General features: G+C 39.5%; 1 protein-coding gene across 1 annotated transcript in view; it reads left to right on the top strand.

Annotated features, from left to right (window-relative positions):
* Window positions 1–19,826, top strand: part of pde11a (phosphodiesterase 11a) — a 52,961-nt gene extending 33,135 nt beyond the window's left edge. Inside the window, exons 13-20 of the mRNA XM_004557774.3 lie at window positions 4,100–4,209; window positions 5,721–5,811; window positions 10,988–11,088; window positions 11,286–11,363; window positions 11,460–11,523; window positions 11,818–11,892; window positions 12,740–12,823; window positions 17,012–19,826. Coding sequence (XP_004557831.1) covers window positions 4,100–4,209; window positions 5,721–5,811; window positions 10,988–11,088; window positions 11,286–11,363; window positions 11,460–11,523; window positions 11,818–11,892; window positions 12,740–12,823; window positions 17,012–17,245 — 837 coding nt within the window. The 3' untranslated portion in view covers window positions 17,246–19,826. The remainder of the gene's footprint in view (window positions 1–4,099; window positions 4,210–5,720; window positions 5,812–10,987; window positions 11,089–11,285; window positions 11,364–11,459; window positions 11,524–11,817; window positions 11,893–12,739; window positions 12,824–17,011) is intronic.
* The last annotated feature ends 754 nt before the right edge of the window (window positions 19,827–20,580 follow it).

The following is a 20,580-nucleotide window of genomic DNA, read 5'->3' on the forward strand; positions in this document are numbered from 1 at the left end:
ACTTCAGCTTTCTCACTCTCTCCAGCTGTCTCCACTTCCCCGATTGCACTTCTGTGTACATATAATCGCTGTCTCCTTTTGTCCTTAGTTTGAGTGTTTGTTCCTCTTGTCTTACTGCTTATTCAAGCTTTTATGTTCCTGTAGTTTTATAATTTAGAATTTCCTCTTCTGGACCTTATGTTTTGGTTTTTTGTTTGAATATAAACAGTCATTAAACAGCTCACTTTCAGTTAATGCAGTCTGCCTCTGCACATCTGCATTTGGGTCCTCCTCTAATCCTTCACTGTCAGTAGCACAGCTGACCATGACAATAAATTTAGAAGACAAAAAACCCCATTTTTACAGATGTCATTTTTTAAAAATTTCCTATAAATAGTCTTTATTTGACAATCCACCTGCAAATATGATGTTACATTCTACATTTGCGTTTTTTTTTTCACCTATGATGTTCAACATACATCACCTGTAGGGGAGACCGGGGATAGTAGTAACATTTTTCACATTTCTGTCTGTAAATTGGAGCTCTTTTAAGGTAGTGGATTCAAAATGTAATGCAAAGTATTTACATGTCTCTGCTATTAAATAGTGCAGCTATTTTCTCTGCAGCACAATTACCAATGCATGGTATGGCCTCAAACACGAAGAGTGAAATGTTACAATTAACCCCATAGTCTGGGTTAGTTGTAACATATCCTGGGGTGAAATGTAACACAATGAAATAAGGGTACTAACAAAATATTAACATGTAATCTTTGTTTATTCAACACATGAATGCACTTACATCCATTTATGTAGCTGTGTGTGTGTGTGTGTGTGTGTGTGTGTGTGTGTGTGTGTGTGTGTGTGTGTGTGTGTGTGTGTGTGTGTGTGTGTGTGTGACAGAATGCAGAAATCTAGCTTTTGAACATATTCCAACCCCCCAAAAAAGACAAATTATGGAAATTTCTGCAACTGAATATTTCATTCATTTTGGTTGGTCTTCCTTGAGTTTGGCCTCATTGGCTCAGTGGGCATTATAATCTACAACTCTTGCACCAATTTTGAACATAACAATGGAGCTGAAAAAATGTAGTTGTTCACCAGCATCGCAATTCCATTACTTTTTATCATGGCTTACCTTGGTGTGGTTTGCAAAGTGCTTCAGAAAGATGAGGAAATCTGTTTCTTGCACCCATCCTGATTTATTTCACTACCAGTACTTCCTGCTGGTCCATCTCTGACACAGTGGTCTGCATAATGTATGTGTGGGAACACAAACAGTGGAGGAATTGTGTTGCCAATGGCATTAACCGCATATACAAATGCGACCAGTGAACCTCTCTCTGCTGATGTCGTTGCCCCAACTTGTTTAATATAAGTTAAAGTAATAGTGTGGTAAGTTGTAACATCTGCATTATTGTTACAACTGACCCAGACTGTTGCTGTTACAACTGACCCAGACTCCTATAGCCATGAACTAGCTAACATTACAGCCAACGGCTAAAACATTAGCACTAAAGACCCACACAGAATATATCCCCATAGACATACAAATAACATAATTTAAGTTTGATGAGTTTAACTGCAAAGCAGATAATGCTATTACAAATTGAAATAAAGTAGAAAAACTTACTTTTTGGCATACAAATTACTTTTTTTCATGTTAAATTGTCTGTGTTTGACGAAATGTGCTGATTTTTCACATGTGATAGCAGAACTGAGTTGGGCATGCACAGGATGAGTCACATCATTTGAAACTTAGCCCTGATTGGAGAAATTGGAAGTGTTACAACTGACCCACGTTACAACTATCCCCGGTCTCCCCTACGCAACGTACCAAAGTTTGTATCCGTGATGGAATTTTATTTGGGCCACGAAAAAATACAGAATGAAGAATTTCAAAAAGCGCTGCAGCAAAAACCACGCTGCTTTTTACTACATTTAATATTATTAACACCAGCAAAAACCAGCACAGATATGATAATGGCTGACACTCCAAAGTGGTAGGTAGTGATATTGTACCTTAATGATTTTGACAACCACCAATATGCAAAAAAGAGAGGACAGTCACTGCTCAGGTAGTGCCACAGTGTGTAGCTAGCTAGTACCAAGCAAAATCATGTTGGAGGAGTGTGAGAATTCTTTGGTTTCTGTGGTGTTAGCATAGTATAGCATAGACTCTACGTGGGAAGCTGAAAAAATTGTACTATCCTGTTTTCTTGGTGTCAAAATTGACTTATCTCAAGACAAGACTGTGAGTGCTAACTTATCAGCTAATGCCAGTTTGGTTTGTTTTGCTGATTAGTGCTAAAGGGGAAAGCGATTTTGCCACTTGTCACTTTGGTGCTGATGGTTGACTGCTAGTGGACATTTGAGTTGCTCTGGTTGCCTAGGTAACCTGCTACCACCCTTTTGTACCCTTTCTTTGTTGTCACATGATTCAGTCCCACAGCTTAAAGTTTAAGTCTGATTGCGTCCACTTCGTTGGACCAAATTGAGTTTTTTTTGTTGTTTTTTTTGTACCATTTTTCTTATCCTTCTTTTTGGTGGATAAGTTTTGACAGTTTGTCTGTAAACCGAGCTTCCCAGTAGGCACAATAAAAGGATTGAATTGAACCAGTGGTTATTTCATCTGATGTCACGTGAAGTCGCTGTCATTTTCAATGAACTTCACTTCCCAAATCTGGTGCACAAATGTCTTGCACAATCAGTGAATAGAGTTAACCATATAGCAAGCTACTTTATTTTCCCCATTATCTTCTTGGAAATGCTGCAAAAGGTACCAACACCATAAATTCTAGGTCTAGAAGCACACTAAAAAGCCTCAAAGCAGGCTACAGGTGCTGGTGTTGGCAAAGAAACCCAGTAATTCACAACTTTAAACTTTAATGCAAATAAAATTGGTGAAAAAAAAATCCCTCTCTGCAGTTTACATTAGTGAAGAAATGAAAGATTTTTCAGACCAAGCTGTGAACATGTCTGCAGCAAAGTTGGACAGTTTTTTATCACCACCATAATCATGGCGACCAGAGGCCATAGAAAGTCAGTGGCATTTAGTGCCTTTAGCCAACCATGGATGAAAAATCACTGGCGATGTGAAAGGGGTGGATTCTGAGTTAAACTTTTTTAAACTTTGAGGAAAACGATCCAAAGGACTACCAATAGGAGCGCAGGATACCGGTGATTGACATATGATAGGATAGTAAGTATATTTAAATGACGGACCTGGATGTTGCTGGATGTACAGAAAATCAAGTTAACGTAGCATATAAATGAGAGACATTAAAAGATAAGGTTGCAATAGCTTTGCTGCACACTGGCATGAATATGAATGGAAATAACTAGCCAGCTTGCAACTAGGCAGCTGATGAATGACCCTATGATCAATGTTAAGATTGTTAAAATCGTATTATTTTATGTAATACTACATTTCAGTTTGATCTACGTTGAACTCACAGAGATTTAAATGATGACTCATTATATTATTAACTGTACAAACAGCCAGTTCTGTGTTTGTTTGAATTGAGACCCCAAGAGAATTACTTCTGCTTTTCCAGCAGGCCTTTTAATTTATCAGGTCCTTGGGGTAACGCACACTCTCACACAATTACACATGCATACAGACATGCACACAAACTCGTATAAAACACCACAGTGTAGTTCACTTAATCAAGTGCAGCATTAATGTGTGGCATCCCATCTGAATTGATTATTGGCAGAGGGGAAAGAAATAGCAGTGTGTAAGCTCCTGTGGACCCCTCAGCTCTTCTCCCATGTGCTTTAATGAGCAGGCTGAGGGCCTTGCTATCTTTTGCCGCTATCCCCACAATGACCTATAGTGACTCACTCAGCACATGGCCTCCAGAATCCATTCATCCAAGCCATAAATCTCACTGTTTGGCTGTGTTACTGCAGTCCCCTCATTTTTAGAGGGATATAGTTTTGGATGATGCTGCTGTTTTAGTGGGGTTTTTTTTTTCATTTTATTCAATGTACTGCTTACAGCTTCATAAAATTATAGAGTAATAGATGCAGCTCTGGAGCACATGGAATGTGTGTGTGTGTGTCTCTGTGTGTGTGTGTGATTTCTTATTTTCCTCCTGTTCTCTGTGCCAATCAGACAGCAGGTTTCCAGGAGACTCTGACAGACGTGGAGATCTTAGCCCTTATTGTCGGATGTGTGTGCCATGACTTGGACCACAGGGGCACCAACAACGCTTTTCAAGCAAAGTAAGGAAACACACACACACACACACACATACGAACATACTGCAATCTACACACTGCTGTTCCCATCTGCAGCAGTCTGCAGTAGTGCAGCTCAGATCAGCAAGAGTCAAGTCGGAAGTTGTTTAAGGCTTATATAAGAGTCTCCTTAACGAAGAAACTGTAAACATTGCTGACTCTGGGTGCATTAAAAAAAGCTAATAAATTACTGAATATAAATATTTTCTGCTTCCATCAAGATTGTTATAGTGCAAGCTGATTTTCAAAAATGTTGGAACATGATCGAAAATATATCAGAAAATGATATGAGAAATGTTGTTCTGGCAACATGTTTATATAAAGAATGGGCATTTATCACAGCGCTGTTGCAGTTTTTATTTCAATAACACGGTAAATGTACAGCAGCTGAGGAGATTGCTTCGAAAGTTAGATTTCTTTCGCTATTCTTGTTTCATGTAGGATTTCAGCTGCTCAACAGTTTAAGGGTTCCTTTATTGTATTTTGACTTTCAGAATGCACCCAGTGTTTTCAAGCTGGGCACAGTAGTGTTGGTTTTAGCAGCCCAACACCTGTTCAGCTGCTTGATAATGCAAATGTCATCACTTGGCAGCAACCCAGTACATTTAGACAATGTAGACAAGGAAATCTGCTCAAGGTCAAAGTGAGCATCAGAATGGGAAAGAAAAGTGATATAATGATCTGAAAAAGAGAAACTCTTAAGTGAGCAGTTGGGTTAAAATGTCTTGTTGATGAGGAGGCTGGCCAGACAACACGACGATGTGGATTCAACCTGCCTTGCAGCAGTTCAAACTCCTGGTGGTGTACTGCTTCCTTAATTATATTTTTTGGACTGACTTTGGCATTGTTTAAAGTCTGCAGCCTACCTGAGCATTGTTGTTAACCATGCTCATCCCCTTATGACCACACTGTACCCATCTTCTCGTCACATCATCTCAAACTGGTTTCTTGAACAGAGCAGTGAGTTCATTGTGCTTAAATGGCCCTTAGAGTCACCAGATCTCAATCCAACAACACTTTTGGGATGTGGTGGAACAGGACACACATCATGGATGAGCAGCCAACAGATCTGCTGCAATTGCATGTACACCTCAACCTATTAATCCAGACTAATTCACATTTGTAAAACCCTCATTATAAGAAATGCTGATTTTTACCATGGGTAATAAATAACATTTAAAGACGGCACTAAAATGTGGGATATTTTTGCATTTTAAATCCAGCTCGCATGCGTCGTTTGTGGCTGTGTCACTTCTCTTGAGTATTCTTTTTAGAAGCTAAATTAAACGACGATCTTATTCAGTGTGAAACCTCTCCGTCTTTGCTGTAGTTTAGGATATGACTCTCAAGCTGTTTTCTGTACTGCAACACGTGGTGACAGGTTGGTGAGGAAATCATACCAAACTCAATCAGTTTCTCTGCATGTGTTGAATCCTGATTATGTTATCCCTCGTTTTTGATCCCAATATGCGTGCGCGTGTGTGTGTGTTTGGCAGGACGGGCTCAGCTCTCGCTCTGCTTTATGGGACCTCTGCTACACTGGAGCACCACCACTTCAACCATGCTGTCATGATCCTGCAGAGCGAGGTGGGCTATGTTCTTATATCTGCTGCAGTGCAGTTACCATAAACGGTTTGCTAATGCCTACCTCAGACAAAACAGAAAGCATTCAGAAAGACCCAACATTCAGAATCTCTTCACAAAGACATTTTTTGCAGCACTCTTGTATTTCAGTGCATTGCATGTTCACATTTGTGCTACTTTTCATTATATTGAAAGTCTGTTAATATCTGCACTGCAGATCTTTTTCACTGCCCTGATATTTTACATGGTCAAACTAATTTCATTACTGATGCCAGCTGCCAGCAGCATGCACAGTACCAGGAACCTGGAACCACCAGGTCCAAAAATTAAATGCAATAATTTTAGTAACACTCATGGTTTCCCTGCTGAAGTAGATGTCAATGCCTATTAATCCTGAAGGTTGAACAGTGAGTGATAGAAGGTTAAAGTTATGACCTTAAAGGACTGATATTACCTTTTTTTTGGTAAATACACTACTGTGTAAAATTCTTGTGCCACCCCTCATTTCTTTATATTTTACTTCCAAATAGAGACATTTATTTTTTTTTAAAGTGGTCTTGAGCAGTAGCTCTCCAGACATGTTTTTCTTTGGTCATTGGCTGCTTTTTCCACTCATTTTCAGTTCAGTTCTTGTACCTGAATATTTTTAGAGGAATGTTTTTTGTTTTGAAGCCACTTAACACTGATCTATGAATGATTAAGCATTAAAAAGTCATCTCACACAAGGGATGAACCAGTGTTGTGTTGACCAATAATGGACAGATTAGCAGAGAAGCAATTTTAAATCGTTTAAGCACTTTGTTACTAGTATCTGACGTAAAAATAAATCCTTTGTTTACTCAATTAAATCTATGAAAAACTGCCACAGATAAAATGGTATTAATAAATAGTATTTTAGAAGTGCTATCAGCTTAAATGTTGTCCAATCTCAGTATGGTGTGGTATCTCAGTATGGTGTGTCCCTAATATATTTGAGGAAACTGGCCCGTCAGATGATCCATCTACTGTTCACTGGAGCCTCATCAGAAATGGTCTCAGTGGAAGGGTTTTTGTCAAGAAGTGATTCTTCTTAAATGGGAAAGAGGGAGAAAAGACTGATGTATAACAAATTACACAAGAACTAGACTGAAAAATCAGTGGTAATAGATTTTATAGAGTGATGAATCCAAATCCAGATTTTCTGCACATAAGGAGGAAGTCAGTGCAGAGGTCCAACAGTGAGCATCTATAGCCATCTGTAAAAGACAGTGGTGCTGGGAAATGCAGAAAAGAACCACCTCAGTTGTTCTCCTGGCTGAAGTTTGGTCCTTTTGCAGCATCCTGCCATGCGATTACATTTGTTCCTGACCACCGAGAACACTCAAGTTAACTTTTATCGAGTGAAAAAAAAGTTAGCTTGTTTATATTATGCTAACATAGCTGTGTCGCTAGCGGTCACGTAGCACATCATTATATACCAGCTAGCCAAACTTCAGTAACCCTACAAACGTCACTGCTGTTTAGTTTTCTGTCTTCATTTATGTTGGAAGTGATAACAGAGCTGTACATTTTAATTTGTTTACAAAACCCCGCAGTCAGGACATGCTATATTGTATTTAGATAGAAGCTAGCGAGCTAACTTCCTGCTAACTATTAACTCGGTTAAATGTCATAAATTCCGTTTTCATGGATGCCTGGATGTTAAACTCAATTGTTACACCTGGTAGAGCAGAACGCTGATCATTTTATTAAAGATGAAAGACTTTAGACAGTTTTTCAACTCTCAGTAATGCCATAGTGATCGTTTGATATATGGACCTGCAGCGGAGTGTAGGCCCAGATACGGCTAGTGACGTCAGACTCAATGACCGGATAGAGACGAGAAGAAAGCTTGCCTAAAATTTGTATGGCTCTGTAAGGGTGTCAGCCAACCAGCACAGACTTTAGGATGGATGCTCTTAAAGTAACACGACTAGTATCTACGTTTTACCATGACTGCGCAGAAGTCACGTGTTTCCCTGCTGTCAAACTCCTGTGCACCTAATGTGGCTCTTCAACTCTCTGGCATCCCAAATGAATAAATGCTAAATTTTTCATAAAAGAAAACAGTGTGTGTGTGTGTGTGTGTGTGTGTGTGTGTGTGTGTGTGTGTTTGTTTGGGGAGAGGGGGGTAGTTTGTACTCACAGTGCTTGGAGGCAGACAAGTGGTGTGGATTGTCTGCTACATGTGAACGAATAAACAAATAGCTCACGCTACTCTCAAATCAATGTAATTACCGAGATGATTGATTCGGTGGTAATTGGTTGAGAGAGACATTTTACCAGGTGACTGGATTCCGTGAAGTTGTAATTGAAGGCGTTTTGAGGGAGCAGCTGAGGCGAAGCTTAGCGGTAGTTTCCACAGGCTTCATTATCGTGGTGCTGACAACACAGTAAGCTGACAAATGTTTGCTTGGAATATCATAATGGTGTGTGTTGATACTGGGGTTGAACTACTGTTATCCTTAGTTCATTAGCATATAAATGAACAGCGGGGCTAATTCAAGTCGAAGCTGGAGCTCAAATTCAATCCGCCAGCCCGCGCAAACCATTAATAAAATTGTAAACTTTTAAACGTCACTCGCTTCCTTTGTATCTCTCAGATCCCGCTAGTCATTCTATTTCAGTCGCCTCCTTCCTTCATCTGCTCCAGTTGTGACAGAATGAGAGATGTCCTTTGTGTTACTGATGTTATGCAGTTCAATATTTCATAGGAACCCATGAGCTGATGAAAGGAATTACAAGCATGTTGGCACAGTTTTTAGAGTTCAGTGCTCAGGTTGCGAAAGGGAAAACGGTGACGATCAGCATTTAAAAACCTCTGCTAATTGCAAACCATCCGTTAGAGGAGAGTGGATATAATGTGATCGCTTATATTCTAACTATGTGTTCTACTGTTATGGCTTAATTGTCCAAATAAGATCTTTTTATGACTCTTTCACACGTCAAATTTGTGAAGACTTCATAGGACTGCACATTCCCTCATTCTCTTCTCTCTATAACACAGAAACGTTTTATGGTGGTGTAGTTTTATATGGCTTTAATTTCCATATGAACTGACAATTTGGTTAGATATTTAGGCGTGTTAATGGTTCTAACAGGGGTGAATACCAGGTGTAGTAAGCACACTCCCTTCAAACACCCCCTGATTTTTAAAATTCTCCCATCAGCCCTTTGTGGTGCTGACACAAAGGGCTGATGGGGCTGACCCCTGTTATAGAGAGATACACTTGATATCTCTCTATAACAGGGGTGTCAAACTCAAATACACAGTGGGCCAAAATTCAAAACTGGAACAAAGTTGCGGGCTAACGTTAATATTTATTGAAATATATTTATTCCTCCAGATATAAGAATGAATCTTTTCTTATGGACTCAAACACGTTTTGCTGAAAAACTGAATATGGAACAAGCAAAGCTTAATACTAAACAATATATATATTAGCTGTATAATACCAGTAGGCAGCTCTAATAGTAATTTGGTATGGCTTCGCGGGCCAAATGTAATTAGGCTGCGGGCCAAAGTTTGACACCTATGCTCTATAATATCTGGAGCTATATAAGTAAAATTGAACTGAAGGTTTTTGTTTCAGTTTATCAGCTCTCTCTGGTCACAAAATGCTCTGTATATGCTTCCCCACATATGAATTAGTACCTATTAGTAATAGGGCTGGGCTATATCATACCGTTCACGGTAATACCGGTGTAACTTTGGGCAACGATAGGAAAATGAAATATCGTGATAGAATATGGGTAAAACGTGCGTGCGCAGTGCCTTTGTTTACATATGCACATGGCGGTGACACAGAATGAGAAGAGTGAAAGCAGATCGTTGAATGAAACGGATGAACCAGAATTGGTTTGTAAAAATGCTGCAACTTCAGTGGTTTGGAACTGGTTTGGCTTTCATCGGTCAGATACACAACAAAGCACTATTTTTGGTAGAGCATCCTAGCGGGCCATCGTTATTACCGTGTTGTTTGGAAAATAAGGCACACTTAAAATCAATCCTTTGATTTTTCTGAAAATCGACAGTGCCCCTTATAATCCCGTGTGCCTTATGTATTAATTCTGGTTGTGTTTACTGACCTCGAAACGATTTTATGTGGTACATGGCGCTCGAAAATCTGTCAAATGTTTTAGTACGACTTTGCTAAGCTACGAAGCTGCACCGCTTGATGGACTGTCGCAGCATTACGGCTATCGTAGGCAGGAGCCTCGCGGAGTGATACCTACTGTGCTTCAACATAACATTGCCGTATTGTGTGTGTATAACCTCTTTTTAAGTTTTGTGGATATTATACACGGTTATGCTGAGGAATTTCCACTGGAAATGCCTTTTGGTTAAACTGTCAGCAAGGAATTTACATTTGCACTGTTAAATTTTTATATAACTTTAATGCACATAAAAAGCAGCTGCTTGTTTAAGTCAAAATGCATTGATGGGGTTTTTTGCACTAATAAAGTTGTGGAGTTGTAAAGCATTTGTCTAGTGTCAATTATATCGTCAGTTATATCGTTATCGCAAATTTTCAAATGTATATCGTGATAAATATTTTTGGTCATATCGCCCTGCTCTAATTAGTAAAAGTATTATTATTAGTAGTAGTATTAGTATACATTATTACTGGAATTCTTCTTTTTAAAAGAATCTTTAAATTAAAAAAAAAAAGGCTGGGAACCAACTAGAACTTTGACTGTAAAAAACAAAACAAAAAAGCTTCCAATTCAACACTGACAGTAGTTTCCTTGATCTCTGTGCCACCTTTCTAGTTGACAAATGCTTATTTTAACACGTAGATTGTAACAAAATTTAGCCCAAACTTTTATTAAAGGCCAAATGTGAGCAAGCCTAGATGAGTTGAAGTTGAAATTTTGGGACTAAATATCAAATGTTAATAGTTATTGCGGTAAAAACATTTAAGTGGACGGATTGGGTAATACATTTGTAAAGATATCCCACACTGCTATCACGTCAGCTGCTTTAGTTTGTATATCTGACGACAGGTTTGTGCTTCTCTTAAAAATTATACAGCAGGTCATAGGAATGGTACTTATCCAAAATGTCCAGGGACAGTAATCATTCATTTCAGGCTACTTGTATGCTTTTAGAAACGTGGCTTATGTTTTCTTTATGGTGTCTCTGTGTGTCTCTCCACAGGGTCACAATATCTTCTCCAACCTCTCGTCCACAGAGTACAGCGACCTCATGCAGCTGCTGAAACAGTCAATTCTGGCCACAGACCTCACACTTTACTTTGAGTATGTACCGCTAAAAAAAACACTGCTTATTAAACTGTTAGTGAGATGTCCACAGAGCCCTGACAGTGTAGCACACTGACAGCTACAGAGCCTCTAGCTGTTCACAGCTTACTATGGGTTTCTTTTAGGTAACATCGCCCCCTTGTGGAATTTATGTAATTTACATGTACATATGAGGATTTCTTGTTTTCATTCAGGAATAGAAACATGTTCTTTGAGCTGGTCAGCAATGGAGAATACAATTGGAATGTGAAGGCACATAGAGACATGTGCAGGTAATCGTGTATGTCTTTGTCTTCCTGATTGAATTTGGTTTTATGTTACATTTTTTGGGATTATTAATGCTTCTTAAAATAAATATGTCTTCGCAGATCCATGATGATGACAGCATGTGATCTCGGTGCTGTCACTAAGCCCTGGGAAATATCACGAAAGGTGACAAAAACAGTGTGAACTCTCATGCTCATATGTAACACAGGCGACATTTGTGTGGATGTATTTCAAATCCATTCACGTGGAGCTGAAATGGCTGAGCAGCAGAAAGATACGCTGCATTCATAATCAAATCATCATTTAAAGCATTTTGAAGCAAAAAAGTTTAACTAGCCGCTGCATATAAATTGTGGGAATCTGCTGCTTTTCTTTGACAGACATAATAACTTGAGGCGTAATTGGCGATTAATCACTTAGTTGACTGAATTAGCACCTTATTGAATTGTCTCTCTTCAGGTGGCTGAGCTGGTGACGAGCGAGTTCTTTGAGCAGGGCGACAGAGAAAGACTGGAGCTGAAACTCACGCCCTCTGTGAGTAAACCGAGCCAGCTCTGGTTTTGTGCTTTTTTGCACTTTCTCTCCCCTCTGCTGACCTCTAAGAGCTGATGATGCTGAAGATAGATTTTCGCTGCAGTCGCTGCACATAGTGGCTGTTTAGGAAACACGAGAGCTTGCGTCCCATAGTGTGAGAAAAGCATATGGTCAGCTTGACTGCTCCACTGCCTTGCTGCTGTGCCAAAAAGAAAACTGTGGACAGACTTGCAGTAATTCTTAAAAACAGAAAAAGGAGAGAAGAAAAAGAAAAGAACTGCCCCCGGTTGCATTTAGAGCAAAATGTGACCTTTTTATTCATTAACGCTATTTTGGTGTATCGGGACTTTACAAGAAAATATGTTTCCTTTTTTTTAATTAGCAAAAGAGCACTGTCTGTTTGACTGAGGGGTTTTTGAGCTTGAATTATGTTGGAAGTCCTTAAAAGGGGAAAACAGGCAGCTTTCCACGTACAATTAATGGCTGTTGAGTAATCGAGCCAGGCCACATTGCCTCCTCTCTGAAATAACTAATTCAGTAGCCTCAGGTCTGCTGCTTGTGTCAAACCTTTACCGCTCTGTGTGTGGGTGTTGGAAATTAAATATTAACTTCTAAGTCATATCCCAGTAACTATCTCTGAAGCACAGCCTCTTAAATTCCGGCTGCAGGAGAATGAGGCGGAATGGAAAATAAAGTTATAAAGCTGTCTTGAGAGCTGAATGAGAATTTTCTTTTACAAAAGCAAGAACGGCAGCACTTTAGGGACCATGATGCTAACTTGTAACCGTTGTTTGTCTAGTGTGAGCACTGATATAGATGTAAATAAATTCTGTCTTTTGTCTTTCAGGCCATTTTTGACCGAAACAGGAAGGATGAGTTGCCAGGGCTTCAGCTAGAATGGATTGATGGAATCTGCTCTCCGCTGTACGAGGTAACGCTTGAAGATCCGCCGCTCTCTGGCCTTCATTGTGTGCCGCTTGTCACACATCCGCCTCTGACATCAGTAGTCACCGTCCTTCGCCCGTTATTGTCCTCCACTGACGCCAGCAATGAAACTGTCACCAACAGCTATTCAACTTTCTATGCAGCAACAGATTTCTCACTGAAAAAGAAACACTTTTTTTTTCTTTTATTGAAAGCTGTGGAACAACTTCAAGGTTGCATCCTGCTCTTTTGAGAATAGCAGTGTGAGTGTGCACTTCCTGGGTGTGAGAAAGCTCAGAGGTAGTCGAGTGCGTGAATGAAGCTGTGATGTAAGTCGGGTTGAAACGTCTCAGTAAGACAGTGTTCTTCGTTGTTCGCCGCACACAAATGAAATTAGCAAGGACTGATGCGTTCGGTTCTTTAAATACCAAAAAATTTCAATAAAAGCAAGCAAGCAAGAAAGAAAATCTCATTTCATTTCTAGATCCCTCATGAGCAAATATTAGGATCAAGCTAATACTGTGTCCTTGCTAGTACAGTGATGCGCGTGTGCATGTGTTTCTGAATGACATCAACAGAGCCTCACTGCCCCTCCCACTACCAGCAGCGGCGGCTGTGTGGGAGGAAGAAAAAAGGCTGACTTACTGGTGAGATCAGGTCTGTTAAGAGATGAGACGTGCTGGAGTTAAATTCATGAAAGTCAGACAGAAGAGGAGTTGTGAAAGGAGTCGAGGATAAAACAAATCATTCAGTTTTATAGAACCGGGGCCTTTTCCCTCTGCTTTTTCTACTGTGAGACTACACAGCACAACCTCTCTTCCTTTTTACTGTCATATTGCACATATTACTCTTAGTTGTCACGGGAAGAAAACAAACCATAGATCATCCTCGCATCTACTAAATTAACCCAGGATCAGTGTCAAAAGTTCGAGCAGACTAATCTTTGCCAGGCTCTGGTTACGCCATTGTTACTGCCAGGGTAGTGTAGATAAAAAGCATCAAAGCTGTGCGCCGTCTGCGTGGGGGGTTTGTCTTCACACTGGCTCGTGTAAAAAGCTGATGTTTGGAGAATCCAGATATGGAGCTCACGATCACGCTGCTGCCAATTAAACTTGCGACGGGGAGTACAGAGGAAGTTCAGAGGCAGCAGGGTTTTTATCCGTGGGTGGAAGAGATCTCGTTTGTGATCTCGCTGATCTCCTTCTCCTGGTGGTGACTCGCTATTTTCTGGAATATTAATCCCCCCATTATATAACCTTCCCTTCTTCTTACCCCACCATATGACAGTCTCTTCTCTTCTGAGTCTTCCATAGTGGAATAATGAAGCTGCGCAGACCAGTGAGGATATGCCACAGAGGGTTTTCTGCTGCGTAGAAAGCGGGAACATGTTTTTCCCCAGAAAAGCCCCCTCTCTCAACCTGCAGATGAGACAAATCTCATCAGGTTTTGTAGAAAATGTGAAAATAACTCTGTTATGTAGGCATGTGGTGCATGCAACTGCTTTGAGAAAAAGGATTAAAACTCATTTATATGATAATTCTGTTTCATGTGAATGTTTGTGAGTGATACACATTCACATTCATTCAGATTCATTATCTGAATGATAGGTGGGAAGCACTTAAGCATAGAAAAAGGTGCTGTGTCAATGAATGAATGAGCCATGGTGTATAAGTGCTTTGAGTGCTCAGAGTAGAAAAGCACTAAAAGAACCAGTTGATTTACCAGTTACATCAGTTACATTCATATATGTTTGTACACGTGAAACGTTAATATCTACCTACCTACAGTGGATGCCGCTCCTGTCTTGACAATAGGAAACAGACATAAGGAACACTGCTGTTGTATGACTCCCATATGAATGTTAAAAAAAACTTGCCTTGTAAGTTGGACATATATTCAATTGTTAAAGTTCAGCATCAAAAAGAGATTATTGAAATAATAACTAATTACACTGGCTGACTGCCCTGGATATCCAGTAGGCAATGTTAGAAAAATAGAGTTCTGTCTTGCAGGTAATTTATTAAACAGTGGGTGACAGCTTTGACCACATTGCCACAAGCAGCTCAGTGCAGAAAAATGACAAAGGCAACTAATCTCAGTCATACATGTGCTTCTAATCTTTAGAAACCAGCCATTTAATGGGCTGCAGCTATGAACCGGCTGTGTGTCGCTGTTATTGTAGTCGGCTACTCCCCCTGTATTGTTTCATTTGTTTGCCCATGTAATGCAGTGGATGAATAATGTGCAGCTTCTCTAGCCCCAGTCTGAGCCTAAAAAATAAATAAGTATATACTATTTCAACTATCTGGATAAAAAAAAAAATGTTCCCACTGTTGTGCAAAAACAAAGTACTGCAACTGCTGTAAAGCATTACTCTTAAATAAAAAATGTTATTCTGTATCAAAAAATATTGGCAACAATACATCAATGTGTGCGATTTTGCTTTTTTGCCTTCTGTTGTGTAAATTCATATTTGTTTGGATTATTAAAAAAGGAAAAAAAGTACCAAAAAAAGTTTTTGCTAAAACACAGACTGTATTTAAAAAAAGGTTAAGCCTCGGGTTTTAACCCTCTGAAGCCTGACCTGTTGCTGACATCAGACGGGTGTTTTGCAGCATTTTTTAAACATCTGTAACTCCAAAACCATTTGCTTATTTTAAGAATTCCAACGCTTCCTCAAAGCAGCGACTCTGCGCGTTGCTACGGTTAGTACAGTAATTGCTTGGGAAGAGAGAGTGAGTGAGTAAGTGACGGAGCTCGACAGAAAACAGACACTTTATTGGACATTTGGGTTGTTTTCACTGTTTTTTTAAATTGTCTTATTGAGTTTTGAATGTGGTGCTCTGCCTGGGATTATACTGTAATGACCCTAATATCACAAGCATAGAGTTGCTGCTTTCAGGAACCATTAGAACTTTTTTGATTGACGGGTCAAGAGTTACGGTAGTTTGACGTAAAGGTTTGACCTAATGTGAACTTGTTTTTTTGTAATGCAAAGGGTGACAATTCATTCAGTACATTGGGCTGAGGGGCCCCTGGTGAGCTGTGAAGGTACTGCATGTGTACTGGAGTAATTCAGTTTGACATTCCTCACACGTATGTACAGTTAAATATTTATATAAACGTATTTATTTATATAATAACTTAATTGAAACTGGGAATAGGAGCGGTTATTTTGTGAGATTACTCATTATTATTGCTATTGTATTGAAGTTTGCGTCCCAGTGACTGTGTAACATTAGCATATTATAGCCAATAGCGTGTGTTGTTTATGTGTTTTAAGGAAAACTCTTTAAGGAAATACATCACTTATGCATTTTGCTTAGAGTGGGGGGGCGTGGGATTTTCTGGTTTTTAAGTGGCCTGCAGTACGCTTGACTTTGGGAGTAGTTGATTTAATAAATTATGCTCCATCCAGCCATTCATTCCTCATGAGGGGGAAATGAAGAGCGGATGGCTAGAGGGTGGAGACTGTCCCAGCTGTCATGGGACATGAGGCAGGGTACACGCTAGACAAGTTGCCAGTCTATATTGCAGAAATTACAGTCCTATTAAGAGGAAAATAAACAAAAAAGCAGAGCCATGCTTTAAGGAATAATGCATCATCACTTCAGCATGCAGTGTTTCTTGTTTCGTCCATAAGATCCATTCCTCTTCAAAAAAACAGACAGACAGACAAACAAATAAAAATACCCCCTATGAGTTTTCTTCTAAGAGTGACTGGGCTCTCCCTTAGAGATAAGGTGAGGAGGTCAGTCATTTGGGAGGGACTCTGAGTCCTGTTGGCAGAAGGCTGCTGACCATGAGGAAGACATGCAGGACAGATTATATCTCTCAGCTGGCTTGGGAATGCCTTGGGAATGCATCCCTCTGGATAGCCTGGAGGAGGCTGGGGAGAGAGATGTTTGGGTTTCTCTTAGCTTAGACTGCTACCCCTGTGACCTGAATCCAGACAAGCGGAAGCAAAATAAGAAGTTTTCCTCAGTCCCGGCTGTATACTACGAAAACTTTTTGGGTGTTTTGGTTTTTTTTTTTTTGCTTGTGGTGTTTTATCCTTTATTTATTTCTGTCAACCCTTTAACCCTGCAAAAGTAGCATTTCAAAACATTTGTTTTTAAGCAGTATCTTGCCGTTGTAAGCACATGTAGCCAACTGTAAGTGTTAATTCCTTTCCCCCCCCTCTTTCTCTCTCTAGACTCTGGTCAAGTTGAATCCCAAACTTCAGCCGATGGTTGACATGATCAAAGCTAACAGGGCCAAATGGGAGGAACTGAACAGGAAGAGACAACGTGGCCAGAGTGTTTCTGCACCCGCGAGCCCCTGCAGTGGTGACAGCACAGAAGCCAGTGGCTGCACTGTGGCCAAAACTGGCAGCACACTCTGCTGCAGTGGCAGTGCTGACGGATCACCATCTAAAGCAGCTAGTTAGCTTCTGCTGCCGAGCTTCTGAGCTGATTTCCTAGGCTTATTTCCTCCAAAATGCAGTTTGCAAAGGAGGAAGTGCAGTGCATGCAGAGATTCATGGGCTCTGCTCCTGTTCGCTTTTTGCTACTAGGGATGAGCTTCAGACTTGAGTGTGGCGCTATCATAGAGGTTTTTCTGCTGCCTTCAGATTCCCTGTGCTGAAGGGTGACAGAACTGTGTTTGGCAAGCTTGTCAGAGCAACTACAAATCAGCCGATGACGCCACGTCAGAAAGGAAACTCAAACCACTGTGTCAACATGTCAGCCAGTGAGCTAACACCAACAATTCCACGGCAGTGTACAGATTTTCAGCACAGTCGTGGAGAATATAGGGGAGGAATATTTGTCTCTGCTGTGGTTTGTTTTGCTTTTGGCACCCTCTTGTTGGTCATTCTTTTTGTCCAGGGTAACAGATTATTATTATTATTATTTGTAAATCTGTAAATAGGCTACCGAGTTATTGAAAAGAGTAAGGATTGTAATGTGGCTGTAGACTTTCTGAAGGCCAACGGGGTGCAGGAACAACAAGGACCTGTGACAGTGCTTGCAATGCAAATTGAATTCCCACTCCCTCTTTTCCTGTGCCTTGTTTTAGGATCCTAATGAAACATGCATGGCCTCCGTGCTGAGGTTCTTAGATAGTGTGTCAAACCACGCTGTATTTTTTTTTGCCATAATTTGTAAAAACCAGTGACTGCAATTAACATCTTGACCCCCATAAACTTAAATATATATTTGCCTAGTTTTATAAATGCAGGGCCTGACTTATCACATACAAACTTACATACGCGCACACACACACAAACGTGCCTTGATGAAGCTGTTCTGATATTATATTAACTTCTGCAGGAAAAATCTTAACATCTACTAATTTAACACTCGCAGCTGTTACCTAAAAATAAAATATTCTTTAATATCAAAAGCCATTGTTGGACATTTGAAGAGCTGCCCTTTTTTGCTTATAGCCAATCAGTTTGAAAGGAAGATCCTTACCACTCTTGTGGTTATCTGTTGAACAGGCAGGTGATCAGAGCTTAGATAGCATAGAGACTGCAAACACGTGGAAGCAGATAGCATTGCTGTTTCTCATTGTTTATTGTCTAGCAGTTAAGGGTATTTCCTAAAATGTAAAACGTTTCAATCTAATTTCTGGCCTTTTCTAAACTTCACAAATGCTACCAGCTGTATACTGCATTTTATTTAAAAAAATTCCTGAGACAATGACATATCACTTGTAGTCACAAACTTTTGTTTCAATTAGAGCCCAGTCATTAATATATTGTTGGGACTTAAATGAGAAAGTAAAAACTTTCAGTACCTATATATTGGGTGATATTCTTTGAAGATATTGAAACATAATATGTTAGTTAAATGTCAGTTATATATTCATTTTTAACATCACTAAATATTTCATAAAATAGCAAAAAACTTACTATCACGACCCCACTTGACTCCACGGTTAGACTCTATATAAAGGATGGACAGAGCCTTCGTTAAGCCACCCTTCAGTTAGTAAACTAATGTGCGACTTAAGTCTTAAACGTATTGTTTTAGTGAAATGAAGAAGAAGAAGATCTGACTTTGAAACTGAGAGACACCACACAGTCATCGGCTAACAACACGTGACTCACTTACTTTCAAATTCTAATGATAATTTTAATTAAAATACTAAAATAATCAGGGAAGTATATGCTGAGCTTAAAGAGCAAGGGAGCCCAGGGCATTTTTCCTGTAAATATATATACAACTGCAGCTCTTTTGACAGTCAGTGCTGCCCCCTGCTGGTTATTTAAAGAACTTCCACATTGGCTTCCCCATCTATCTTTTATATACAGTCTATACCCAGCTGAGATGTATACTCTTGTGCTCCTGCACAGTCCTGAGAGCTTTGGAGTTGGAGCCACCCTATGGACAAACTATGTGATGACGCCATTTCTAAATTAGGCTTTAAATTGGACATTATTTAAATTATCAAACAATTATAATAAGTGTTATTTTGGGGTGGGGGTTTGCCTTATGAATTGTGTTGTAGCTTTTGTTAATTGGAGTTTTACAACGTGACTGTGCACATTGTGTGGCATGGATCTGTGTGCTCTGTATTTTAGTTGAAGAGCTAAACTGAAGTCAGCCAGATTGTTTGTTTTTTCTTTGTTTGTTTGTTTTGTTCTTTTTAAAGAAATCGCATGTCTTTATGCAGTATTAAATTCAACCACTTGCTAAGGATGTAGCAAATAAGTGAGCCAAGAAATACCTCGTACTTTCATCAGTAAACATTTTATCTCATGGGAAATGCATGACTTAAATTCTATTGCATCATGTTATGTGATTTACGTATGAATATCACTGTTCTATTTTCCAATTAGGTCTCCGTGCAGGGCCAACTTCTACTCATTTTTTCCCGCAGTGTAACGTGCTTTTTGTGTTTCTACTTTCTCCCAGTTTGGACTCTGGATTTATTCACGGCAGGCTAAACTGAAAGAAAACTAAGGCATGGAAAGGCAAATGAGCGATGTTTCTGTTGAGAGTTTAAATAAAAACTGCTGCTACACGTGCTCTGGTTTGCTCTGACTCTGATTGTGGTGATCCATTTTGAAGCTGCGCTGCTGTCAAGTATGCATTTTATTTTATGCATTTATTTAAAAACAAACAAACAGTAAAACGCTGCTTCTATGTAAATTATTACCTGTTACTACATACAAGGCTCACAAACTATATTTCATTGTTAGATAGCCTTTTTAATAATCAATAATTCAACGAGATTTTAACTGACCTTTCATTTTAATGGTGCATTTTTACAGTTCTGTGCCAAAGCCATGTCTCATTTCTTTATATCTTGCTTCCAAGGAGTCAGAATTTCCTGTAACTTCTTAAAGTAGTCTTGAGCAGTAGTTTTCCAGATTTTTTGAAGGTCTTTCAAAGCTTTTCTTTGGAGACTGGCTGCTTTTTCACACATTTTCAGTCCAGTTTTTATACCTGACTGTATGTTTTTTTTGTTTGCAAAACCAAAAACCACTTAAATCTGACCTATGAATCATCTAAGTGTAAAAGAAGCACCTAACTCGAGGGATGAACAAGTGTTGTGTCTACAGATAGCAGACACTTAGCAAAGAACTCATTTTAAATTGTATCTTTAGGCACAAAAACACATAATTTGCTCCCACTTCTTTAGTAAATCTAAAAAAAATGTCAACGATAACAGTCTGACAGACACAACACTGTATTTTTGCCTCAACAAGGTGATTCTCAAAGAGCTATTAGCTGAAAAGTTTGCATATCTCAGCATGGTGTGGAGTGTGCCCTT

This window comes from Maylandia zebra, linkage group LG16 (assembly GCF_041146795.1).
Source record: "Maylandia zebra isolate NMK-2024a linkage group LG16, Mzebra_GT3a, whole genome shotgun sequence".
NCBI classification, from domain to species: Eukaryota; Metazoa; Chordata; class Actinopteri; order Cichliformes; family Cichlidae; genus Maylandia; species Maylandia zebra.